Source organism: Mya arenaria, chromosome 3, assembly GCF_026914265.1.
Source record: "Mya arenaria isolate MELC-2E11 chromosome 3, ASM2691426v1".
NCBI classification, from domain to species: Eukaryota; Metazoa; Mollusca; class Bivalvia; order Myida; family Myidae; genus Mya; species Mya arenaria.
Window position 1 is genome coordinate 13,903,052 of NC_069124.1, and position 13,258 is coordinate 13,916,309.

Genomic DNA, 13,258 nt, shown 5'->3' on the forward strand with positions numbered 1-13,258 from the left:
ACGATCCGAACCAAACAGTGACCTTCACCTTCATAATAACTGCACATACATAACTCGATCCGAACCAAACAGTGACCTTCACCTTCATAATAACTGCACATACATAACTCGATCCGAACCAAACAGTGACCTTCACCTTCATAATAACTGCAGATTCATAACTCGATCCGAACCAAACAGTGACCTTCACCTTTATAATAACTGCAGATTTATAACTCGATCCGAACCAAACAGTGACCTTCACCGTCATGCTTACTGCACATTCATAACTCGATCCGAACCAAACAGTGACCTTCACCTTCATAATAACTGCAGATTTATAACTCGATCCGAACCAAACAGTGACCTTCACCTTCATAATAACTGCAGATTTTTAACTCGATCCGAACCAAACAGTGACCTTCACCTTCATACTTACTGCACATTCATGACTCGATCCGAACCAGGCAGTGACCTTCACCTTCATGCTGACTGCACATTCATGACTCGATCCGAACCAAAATGTGACCTTTACATTCAGTGTGACTAAAAAATTTAAGGTTTAAGGACTAAAAGTATGAAAATATTGTTTTATTGCTTATGTAAATGCATGGTAGATACAAGTTATGTTCTGTTCTATATAATCTCATTGTTATATTACGTCGTCATATGTTTATTGATGCCACAATGTCCTTTGCTGTGACGTTTTACAGGAAAAAAATATGTTTTGGTTTGACTGTAAACAATGACTGTAAACAATATATTTACGTGTATTGTGACCTTCTTTTGATTTTTCTCTATTTGATCCACATTGATACAGGATGTTGATGAAGGCGGTGCATGCGTGGATGAAGTTTAAACTACTTAACATACATTTATGATTGCGTATACTGTTCAATTCACATTTGAAACGTGTATCGAAGTAATTGAAATAGTGAATAGATTAAGTATCCTAGATATCAATGTTAGATTAAAGTCTATATTTAAGCCCTTACGGATGTAAACGTATCCGTGTATCTTATTTGTCACAATTGAAATGTACCTCCGAGTATAAGGACGTCACGCCCACTGTCTATCCGCAGAATATGACACAGAAACATGTTACAAAAACAAACACGAACTGTCCGCCAATCACTTGTTGATTACTTGCTATATTCATGGCTAACGCTGCAGCAGGTTTGTTTAAAGCTGAATCATGCTCGACCGAAGCTGAATCATGTTCGACGGAAGCTGAATCACGTTCGTCACGTTTGTCGATTTTATCAAAACGTGTAAGCTGACCAACAAAATTCAACGGAAACAATAAACCATTGACCTTTTCTTTAATTGCAAATCCCAACGATAGCGGCCCCATTCCGTCATCCGCACTTGTAATGAACCACATTTTACCGACATGGATTCCTAAGAATGACGTCTCGTTTATTGGGTACACGTGCATTTTCCCATACTTTCCGTACTCGAGCAACAAGTGCGTTCCGTTCTCAATATTGACCTTAATGTCACCAAATCCCTTGTGGCTGTAGGTGCCGACGTAGTCCGTTTTGTTTTGCGTGATGTTCCAGGTGTAGTGTTGCGGGGGAGGTGGTGGCGGTGGTGCAGCCTGTGGGTACCATGGATCCGGAAATGAACATGCCGTGGACGCATTCAGCCATGGTTTTTCTTCAATCAGCAGATCAGAAACGTATAATGCGATCAGCTGCAAACAATATAAAAAGACATATAAGGTCATAACCGAAACGATGACGTCATAACCTAAATGATGGCGTCATGCGTTACAATAAAGTCTAGGGACAGCTATTTTAAATCTATTTCAAAAAAGAACATTTCTGCCAGCAAATCACCACTTTCAATATGAGAACTTTAGCCCCTGAACTAGGTACGATTTATTTAATATACGCTGTGTCAATGTGCGGTTCTTCATACAGAGTGGTACAAAAGGGCTAAACACTGCCTGATGTGCTACGTTCTAACGTGTGTTTTTAAATAGTTCAAACTCAGTTACCCTAGACATCTTGGTAGCACTTTTACTTCGTGGTCCGTTCATGACCAGGAACAACCCTGTCTTTTTGTCCGGGAACAGATAACATTGACTTTGGAAAGAGTGGACTCCGCCCGTATGACCAACTCGTCGGTAGCCTGTGGCAAAAAGAACAAAACGTTAATAAATGCATATAATATTCATGTAAATAACTAAAGTATCAGGAGGGCTTTGCAATATTATTATATTAGAATGCCACTTTTGAGCTTAATTATTTGGAAAATGTTCATAATTGTATGAGGGAACAGATTAGGGACCAAAATAAGTGTCAGTTTTCAGATAATACATCATAACACTGATCGGTGTACCATGTTTGAGAGTGTTTCTTTTGTGTTCGTCTTTACATTAAATCCCATATAAGAATGGGTAACAAGCAGGCGTAGATTAACTGTGCAATAACTAGCATGTGGATAAATGACAATGCTTGAACGCGTATATCGCACTCTAATTATTGAACGTTGTCCATAACAACATCAGACAGAACTGTAACGTCAACCACTTCCTTCTGGAAATTATACATCCACGCTGCAGTGCTCATGTATCATTTCAATTACTCGGGTTGTCACTTTTAAAGTAACTAACACATATACCTTTACAGAAGTGCATATACTCCTCGATCTTGTCTTTCAAGAACTCATTAAGTCCACCAAAAGACACACTGTCATGCGCATAATTTATTTAATTACCTCTGTACGCATGCGTCATCCAGCCCATATTGTACGAGACGCTAACCTCACTGTAGGGGAGCCCGGGGAGCCACTCGCTAGGCATCGGGAGTACCATCTCCCCCTCGTATGTTGGCTGCAGGTCCGCAATCTGCCGCCCATCCTCGTCCCGTCCCTCATTCAAGTGAAACATCATCCACTTCGCCATGTCGTCTGCCGTGGAAATGATTGCGCCAGCCGGAGCCGTTGTATGCAATGAGCTGGGGAAAAAATGCATATCCATATCGTCAATGATAAAGTACCCTCCATGTGAATATGAGTGTTCGACTCTCCAACGACATCAATTCATCGGTTAAACAAAATGCCTTTATAAGATGGCTAGGACTTTCAAGGCATGGATACAACGTAAATGACGATAAATAAGTTCTAAAATATGTTAAAAAGTCTGTGGAGTTGTCAAATTATTTTATAGGGATTAACTAGTTGATACATGTTTGTCTTTAAAAATTCATGTCTGACATTTCAATTTGAACTTTATTATTGTTATCCTATACTTTAACATAATCAAGATCGGCTGACGTTTCCTCACCGGACCAAGGACCTGTCGATCGCGACCGGGGAGCCGTCCTTCATGACGAACTGGTCGGAAAGATCGTCGGGAGACGACGACTCGTTCAGAAACCCCGTGTCGTTCATGTGCAGGGGCCGCAGAAAGCGATTAGCAACGAGATTTCCCCATTCGTCCTTGCCCAGCCGCTCAACCACCATGCCGGCCACTGTGTACATGTAGTTATTGTAGTGGAACCGCGTTCGTAACGCGTCCGAGGCGGGCATGTACCTTATTCTCCTAGAGAAAAGAAACTTGTAGTTGCTGTTTTTGATCTGAGTGCAATTCCAATTCCATTAGCAAAGACAGTGTCTATCTATGTAAGCTTAAAATATTCAAAATTACAAGTACATGTTGATGAGTAAAACAAGTATGAGATTACCGTAACAGTTCTTCGGCGGAAATGACATCACTGATAAGCATGTGGCTGTAATCCAACAACCCCGTCTTATGAGCTAAAAGGTCCCGGATTGTAATCTCTCTCTCCCGCCCGTCAATAAGCTTGAAACTTCCCCCGAGAATGTCCTTGACCTTAGTGTCCCAGGTTATCCTGGCAACGGAATAAAACGTATCGGAATAAAACTTAGAGGATTGTTTGACGTTCAGTAAAACAAGGTGATACCCTAAATATCATTGAATGGAATGTTCAGTTCACGTTCAACATTGGAACGAAAAGCAGCGTTTCGTTTAAACCATTTCACATTCCACGCAAGGACCTGTCGATACCGACCGGAGACCCGCCCTCCATGACGAACTGGTCGGAAAGATCGTCAAGGGGCGACGACTCGTCCAGAAACCCTGTGTCGTTCATGTGCAAGTTCATAGTCATTTACGTAGAATCATGCTTTTCTTTGTGTTATAGTAACTTTATTTAAATATAAATCGTAGAAATATGCTTGCAATTTCTTAAAGATAGGTACCTCGGAGAAATCACAACGGTGTAGTGCTACTTTTGGTAACAATTCATGTGTATGTAATCGCTCCTAGGATTTGATGAAATGACACCCAGTACTACTGAAGAAAGTATTTCTAAAAAGACTCTTGACGAAACGGTACCGCTGTGTTGAACTCCGTAACGCAATCGGCACAACTCGGCCATCTCCGGCAAGATAATTCTGTTGAATAATGGCCGAGGTGTTCCGATTGCTCCGTAAGGCTGTGTCATCATTATGTCAATGTATATGATTACTGAATGTAAATCATACGAAAGTGGCTATTGTGATTGTTTGTAACAGAATGTTAAACCCTTCACAAGTTTTACCATCAAAGATCTTTAAGAGTTTACAAATACTAAATATATATTACAATTATATACATTTTTAAATATGAGTAGAAGAAAATCGTAATTAAAAAGTCGTTAAAACAAGTCTTAAATCGAAGCCACAACGTATTAGTTTTTTTTTTAAATCACCTTTTCCCGATTATGACCTCTGAACCAAATTCATTTAACAAAATGCATTGGACATGTTAATTAAGTGTATGTTTCAGGATTCTTTCTACAATGACAGGATCCTCGCGCGAAATTCCTCTGGATCGAATCAACCACATGTTTTTTGTTGTTGTTTTCTGTATGTACTAATGTATCTTTATATTACTTTCAACCCATGTCACTTGTGGAACAAATGAACAGATTTATATCAGTGTATTATAAATATGCATTTGCAACATGCTCAAGATTCTGGTCTGAAATTACTGAATCAAACTGAGATATCTTAACATACTTTCCGTGACATTCGGCATTAGACAAATTGTAGCAGGTCGAAAGCCTGTCGACGCTTTAAGCGCTTTGATTGTTATTGTTTAAACAAAATAGTATGCATTAAGATGTGGTAAACGGGTGCTAGTATGTACTTACACAAGTAAATGGTTTGATGCGACATAATCGCATAACCTTTTTGTGTAAGTAGATTCTAGCAATCTTAATATAAAAATGGCAAGTAAGAGGCGATTTAAGCTTTTTTAAACATAGAAAACATACGTATGAATGAGCTACAATCACCAAAATAACTGATTACAGCATAAATTAATTAATGCTAAAAGTAGCGCTGTAATGAGTATGCATAATATGTTATGCTGTTATTATAGTGCGAATATTTTAAAAGCGACGCATTACAAAACGCAATATATAAAGCAGAATACACAACTAGTTTCAAATAAACGCGGACTGAAAGCAAATAATTAAATAAATTTATTCGTGTTTACATTTTGGCCGCTATCGGGGAATTAGATACTATCGGTTAAAAAAAGCATCCGGGTCATCCGAACCCGGAGAACTAGTTAACGGCCGGAGAACATGGTCGTACTGCAGATGTAATTAAATACAGCAACGTACTTGATATTATGAAGATCGCAGCTCCGTAGGGTAGATATTTATGCACCAGTCAATTGTAACCACGCCCACCCCAGGTCCGGGGGAATAGCGGGGACTTTGACTTTCGGTCTAGCCAAGCCCGGGTAAAACCCACGCCCTGCGGGGACGAACTGATAGTCAAATCCCCGCCAAATTCCTCCGCACCCCAGGGACCCTAAGTAAGCCACATTCCCCGCTATATTTGGCGCGAATACAAAACCACCGCACTCACTCGGCACTGCAGGGCCACCGGGATGGTAAAAACACGGCCCATTCCCCCGGCTATCCCGGGTATACCCCCGGACCTTGGGGGGCCGTGGTTACAATTGACTGGTGCATTAATCTGATTAGTAATGTAAATTAGGTCGGTGACCAACGCAGGTCTAACAGCGTTCCTTTTTCATTTCAGGAACGAACTTGAGCCCAGAAAAGTGTATCCATCGAAATACCACGTGAACAGAATCTTGAAAAATTAATTTCAAGTGAATGTGAGAAAAAGTGCAGTGAGTCGCGGAGAGCGAAATAATGGAAATTCAGTCAGTACAGGGGTTCAATGGTATGTGACAATTAAAATAAATGCTGAAAGCGACAAATTAGATGAAGACATAGGACTACAAGCTGCTTCGCCAGAAAATACTCAAGAAACTGACACATTGGAAAACCTTAGAGCCACAATATAGCGTTTAAAGGCCTTGTTTAAGTCATCTATAAGTGAGCTCCCCCATCCGTGTATAGTAAACAAATTCTGTGTTTTGATCTTTATCTGTATTGCTGTCTGCTGTCTATCAGTTCTCAAGTCTGAGTGACCTAGATGTTTTATTATAGGAATGAACAAATGAACTTGTCTTATAGTTTTTTTGTGTTTTTTTTACTTTTTCAAATTATAATAGAACTATTATTATTATTATTAATATTATTATTATTATTATTATTATTATTATTACTACTACATTGCTTTAGAATAAGAATAAGAGTAATGTTATATTTTATACATGTATATAAAAGCCCATTAATATGATTTAACCATGATGCTTCACATTTTGGATATTACAATGGTGACCATGTATTTAAAGTGGATTGAAATATATCAGATATATAACTATTAAAACACGTATTACTCTTATTTGTTTATTATTTATATCCCATCGGTCAAATTAATAAATACATTGGATATACAAATTATACATGAATTGATTATGTATTAGTGAGACAATGAGACTATCTACGCTAAAAGTGTCAGCTCCAAATGCCCCTGTGTCAATAAACAAATACACAGGAAATTGTCCACTTCTGTGACCCAATGCAATAAACAAGGGATGCACAGCAGGGAATGAACATGCCAAACAAGTCCGATAGAAATCTTTCGTCTCCTCAGAATAATGCATGGTGGAGGTGTTTTCCGAATCATATCATTTTAATGTGTCTTCAAATATCTTGTAGGAAATTGACTTCATTGAATACTTTCCATATTTTATCAGGCGCGTTAAACGCGCATATGTTTATGTGGTATTTCGAGGGCTTATCGTGTGCTTTTGGGTGTTCTGTTACTAGTTAAAGACGTTAAACATCTCTTTTTGTACACTGAGAATCTAACTACTTTGGGCGTTGTAGTTACAGAAGCGAGCTTTTTTTCATCGGCGACAGGCTAGCATTTTCTGTTCTTGTATTGACGGATATCTTTGCCACTGCGGTCTTGTGTGATTTTCTGTATAACGTGAGGATCGTTCGCCTTCTAAATCGGGCCATGGTGAAGTTCCTGAAGTGAAAAAGTCGCTGACTTCAAATTATGATACACATCACATGCCAAACTGAAAGACTCGTGACCATTAGCGATTCTCAGAACTAAAAACGTATCCTCTCAAGGCTTAAGTGTGCAGAAGTTTGTTTACATTTCACATTTTACATTGTGCTTGCAATAAACAAAATGGGGGGGGGGGGTTAAGGAACAAAAAATTGTCCAGGAAACGTGTACAGTCGAGCAATAACCATAAAGTTTTGAAAATAGGAATAAATACATGCAAGCACAGTTACAACATGCATCGATATGCCATATATGCCGAGAAAATACGAAAATTTTTGGATAAAATCAACACCTTTATTTGTAAACATTGCCTCCTAAGCCACAATCTTTTCAATAACTTTTTTATCTTTAAAGTTATGGTACCTAACTAAGATGTTTTTCGCCACATACTGGACGCATACACTCAAAATTTTAAGAAAACGTCCACTTACCAGGCTAAAGTTGGTTCCTGAATCAGTACTTTTCATTCTAAATCCGCCATTTTGTTTGCCTTAAAACATTTTTCTCACTTAATGTTTGCATGAAACGAAATTACGTCCCCCTTGTTTTTTTCTTTGCTCGCCTGCAGCGCTTCCCCATGGCAAGGGGAGGCCGCATCATTCTGAAAAAAGAAAACATTTTGTTTGATTAAATCATTGACCATCTTTATTGTGCCGATAAACATGGTTTTGCTTCAGTTGTTCGACATCAAGGTTTATCACTGACGTATCCACTTTAACATATGCCTATCAATAGGCATTTAATCAAGTTTGATAATGAAAAAAAGACAAAATGGCAACGTTTACTTCAATGAACGTTTGTTTAACTTACATTCAAATGTTTTAAGGGTTTTAATTGAAACACAATTAATGTGAACTACATGTAGGTGCACTTCTAACCTTCCGACGACACATAAACTCCATTTTTGTCAAAAAATACCAGACAAGCTTATGAAGAACATGCAACGTGTTGTTGGAATCATAAAGTTTTCTGATCAATAAATTGAGTGACATACTTAGCAGTGACATGTAGTTGTCATATATGTATATGTCTTTTAATTGCTGTAAAACATAACCGATACTCATTGCAAAACAGGTTCAAAGTGGGCTCATTGCAAGATTGAGAGAGGTCGGTAATTGTTCATTAAAACTGCTTTTCGTCATAACCATATAGGTTTTGCTTTTCGTCATAACAAAATACAAACATTTGATATTTCTATATACTGTATGCCTTATTTGTAGGTATGTATATATCCTTAGGATAGAATATGCATTCCGGGACTTCCGTTTTAAGGCAAACATGGTGAATATATATATATAAACAACTTTTTGGACCAGAAACGTAATTTGATTCTCGTCATACAAACAATATTTTGTCCATTTTCAGCATTTGCCCACGATTTTTGAAAAAAAAACACTATAAATTACTCAACATGCCGCTTAGTAACCGAGTGTAGTGTACATTTTTTCGCTTAGCCTCCGCTCGGTTTTATAAAAATTTATATTAAAATAACACACTTACAGCGATAATCCTTTTTGAGTCGAGCGGTATTTTACTTCACGTTATCACTAAATGTGACGTCACAAACCACGTGGTATGTCCACACTGAGGCTGGGAAAAAAACGAGATGGACTTGAAAAGTGTTACAACAATATTTAATATGTAGCTTATTAGGCACTGGATAAGCCACAGTGGACATATTGTAATGATTACCTTGACTTTGTTGACTTGATATCGGAAAAGGGATTAACTATAATTAGAATTGTTTATTGACTGACCTTATAAATTTTATGAAATAATATAAGGAAATAAGTAATAACGCTATCATTATTCGTTATGTTTGCATTTTGACAATCAAATAACATTGACCATTGAAATGCCAAGTTCTGTTTGATGCATTAATATGAAGTACATTGTACAATAGTTACCATTGACATGCATTAGTTTAAGCCTTATATATTTTATAACGATTGTGAAGAAGTTATGATAACTTACACTAAGTCGCAGTCGTTGGCACGATGTTGAGCGAGAGTATGGTCTTGTGTTTTGGGGGAAACCGGAGTACCCGGAGGAAACCCACTTGTCCGGCATGACTCATATGCGCCCAGACAGGGAATCGAAACCGGGTCGCCTTGTTGAAAAGTGAGTGCGCTAACCACTGCGCTTACCAGACAACAATATGTTTTCTTAAAGGGCATATGTTGCGTTAATATTTCGAGTTGGCAACTTTGCAGGACGCGTTTACAAGGTAATAGTCTAGAGGAATTAGAATAGACTTAATGAACTACCAATAGTTTGTGTTAAAAAGGACGTAAGACATTATGATGAAGCTAACATATCTTACGTATGATATCAATAGCTGTATCTAATACCTCTCTTATGTTTCAACATGTCATTTAAAACTTGAAATGTAGTTGAACATAGAGGATTTGATAAAGTGCATATTCCTACAGATCCTTTTGTAAGCAGATTTACATAAAACCTCCATTGTCTGCGTTATATTGCATATCACATTGCAATGACCTCGACCTTGTCATTGAATAGGTCAATTATTTATGTAACATGAAGCGCAGTATGAAATAATTACATAAAAACCATATTTTTTCTTACTGATGGTGGTGATGGTGGCCATCTTTGATTTTGGCGGCCAACTGGGACCAAATCTGTCTGGGTCTAAAGTTTCTTATAACATTTACATGCATATGTATCATCAGGCCAAGTTTCATAATACATACCCAAAGTGCACAATTTGGTGAAAGTTTGTCACGGATGACATCTGGCTATTAAGTGTAATACTCGATCTTAATTCTACTCTAATACTGAACCGCTCAAAGACTTCATAAACTGGCCATGTACCATTCTTCCAATGGCGCATCTGCACATATCTGCCCGATTGCATAAAAAGGTTAGTTTCAAATCATCCTCATACATACACATACTTGTATTGTATGGCACCATTTTTCAGGTGTATAACCATAGCAGCTTTGATTTGATGTTAATTGATTAGGCTCAAAATCTCAAATACAGACTCATGTTTATACAGTTGTTGTTATCATCATCATATTTGCACACATACGTTTCGTTTTCCTCTATTAAATCCGCAAATAGAGCGGAGGTGAACGCCTTTGTCAAGGAGCCGATGGCGAACTTGGAACTTCCAGTCGCCTTGCGTCCCTGCTTAATATCCGTAAATCCGAAACCTTCCGAATACAGCACGGTGCGGTTGTGCACGAGGGATAGCGAGAGGCCGATGATCCCGCTGCATTCTATTGTGGAATTTATAAAAAGTTCCAATTTATTTCGCTTGTCTTGGTCGAAAATGAAATCCGAATTTTCCGTAAGTGAACGACCAAATATTTCATAAGACACTACAACAATAAGAATTGATTTTATCATCTTGTATATCTCATTTCTTCTCCCTTTGAGTTGTCAGTTAACTTCTGAAATTAATATTTGAATTCGATGGTCTTAAATGATCGGGGCACTTGAGATAATTTAGATTATACAACGATACGGATGCAAGGATCCGGTCTTAAATTACAATAGGGATTGGTTAAAAGTTTAAGATATAATGTTATCATAACATTATTTCTTTTAAAAATACATTTCCTGGTATACATGCCATGAAAGGTTTTTGTGCAACGCATCCATGTGTTCTTTTTAGACAAGTACAGACCCTGTAATAATACCTTTCTAAAGAACTCTTTTTCAATGACTGGTTCTTTGTCATACCTCGTTTCAAATATATTCGTTAATATTTACATTCGCCTAGTCATTTGAGTAGATAAAACTTGACGTTTATATTGTATAACGCGCAAGGTATTATAACGTCTAAATTATTTATTTCAATATTGCGCTGCAATTGGATGAGCGCGATGCCATTTAACCAAATATATACGACGTTACAAAATCAGCTATTCTTTTATACAAACGTATCTTGTCTGTCACACTTCTTTAAAATCAAATACTCAATTGCAGAAGATACTGCTTCTGTTTAATCACAGTGGATATTTCTTTTGAAATGTAATTATAAGTATTGATCGTATTTTTATTGCGTTAATGCTGTAGGAACGTAGTAGGGCAGGTTAGCAAATGACCAAGAATCGCTAGCGCGCTTCATGGAATTTTCTCGTGTGCCGTACTGCGTTCTTTCAGCATAAATGCAAAGTCCCAGTATGTATTAGTAATGTAAACATATTGAAGTGTATATATCCAAATGACCTCGCTTAAAGCCTCAGTGCCACTGAAGATTAAATGATTGGAGTAAAAAAGTGCGTATATAACTATGATAGAGTCTCATATAATTTCTGATTAATTCAAGAGGTCCACACGACACTTTAGTAAAATATACCAACGAAATTCCAACCTTGTTCACGTACTAACTATATATTCTAATGAGGCAGATAAGTCGGCATAGCATCGGTATTGTTTTGTGAAAAATCGCACATAGGTACTCGCTCATGTTTTTTTTTATAAAATGCAATTTTTGTGTATACTGAAATAAAAATTGGTAAATCATTAGGAGTGTTTATAGTTAGATACTAAAAGCTGGAACTCTTCAGCAAATGTTAATATTTGCTCAGATACCGTCTTTGAACACCACAATTTCCATGCTTTCTTTTGGTTGATTTACATTATCACGTGATGTTATGAATGTATGCTCAAAATGTTAAAATATCGCAAACATGTATCGCAGTCTAGTGTGTTAGGTTTTGGTGAATTTGATTTTCTTGACTATACCGGTGTGGGTTCACACCCCACTAAAACCAAAATAGTTTTAAACGATAACAGTATTTTTTGCTGCAATATCGATATCATAGAGTAAAATAATGATTAAATAAGTGTAAGTACTATACTACCGGGAAAACTGTTTAAACCAAAAACTTCTTTAAAAATGCAGATCATTAGTATTTAAAACTACGTAGAATTTTAGGAATTCACAAAGGGATGTGATTATGCAAATTTCGTTATGACGTTGTGCTCGCTAAATTTATATTATATTTGGATTATACTTTCGGTTTTGTTGCATTTTGTAATTGCATTGTTTATCATTCTGGGGGTTAAAATGTCAAAAAGGTGAAGAGAAGCCATTTGGATATACATACACAAAATAAGTTTACATCACAAGAACATAATTGGACTTTTATTTTTACATTTTTTATCCCCTAGGGTGATAAATATGCGTTCATTGCATAACATAACAATTTATTTCTTTTAATTTCATCCGATCAATAACATTATATACAGTACAGTACATTGTTGTTATAGACATAAAATATGTCATAGATACATGTATACACATGTGTAACAGAGTTACTGCAGAGCAGTATTTAAACGAAGAGTTTTATAGTTAAACTTGAAGGCTGTTGTTCAGCTTCTCATTTCTTATGTCATCTAGGATACTTTCATACCTTTATATTTCTCTAAGAAAATGAACCCTTAAAATAATTAGTTCGTCGTATTTTCGTCAAACATAAGCCACATTTGTTTTAATCCGATCGGAGTGGAAACTGTGTATTGTTTGCATTTTAAATGTCACTTTAATGAAATTACCATACAAAATATAAATCATTCTAACGCTTGTAGTAAACAAATGCCACAGCTGCACAACGGAAGTTTCATTTTCTTTGCAACACAGATAAGTGGTAGAGCTGGCGTTTAGTGGTCGTGAAGTTAAGCTATTTGATATTTCTTGAAGACTGATATGCTATCAAAATGGAATGCTAAACTTAAATTAATTGTAAAAGCTATTGCACTCCTATTTTCTTCTTAAGTTATCAATTTAAAACACATTATTGTTTGTTTTTTTTGGAATAAAATAGATGTGAAAATGTGCAGT

General features: G+C 36.9%; 1 protein-coding gene across 1 annotated transcript; it reads right to left on the reverse strand.

The window, feature by feature from the left end:
* Positions 1-555: 555 nt before the first annotated feature.
* Positions 556-10,903, reverse strand: LOC128227290 (protein flp-like). Its single transcript, XM_052937689.1, has 6 exons — positions 10,496-10,903; positions 3,672-3,839; positions 3,272-3,529; positions 2,704-2,942; positions 1,982-2,115; positions 556-1,675 (listed from the first exon to the last, which is right to left on the reverse strand). Exons 1-6 carry the CDS (start codon positions 10,813-10,815, stop codon positions 1,052-1,054), a joined length of 1,743 nt encoding a protein of 580 aa, XP_052793649.1. The 5' UTR covers positions 10,816-10,903; the 3' UTR covers positions 556-1,051.
* Between the last annotated feature and the right edge of the window lie 2,355 nt (positions 10,904-13,258).

Excerpts from the sequence above, each read along its gene's own strand:
- LOC128227290 (XM_052937689.1), bottom strand. The coding sequence starts at position 10,815 with ATGATAAAATCAATTCTTATTGTTGTAGTGTCTTATGAAATATTTGGT. Across the intron at positions 3,840-10,495 it reads TTAATAGAGGAAAACGAAAC|GATAACCTGGGACACTAAGG; the intron begins GTATGTGTGCAA and ends TTCCGTTGCCAG. Across the intron at positions 2,116-2,703 it reads GATGACGCATGCGTACAGAG|GCTACCGACGAGTTGGTCAT; the intron begins GTAATTAAATAA and ends TTTTTGCCACAG.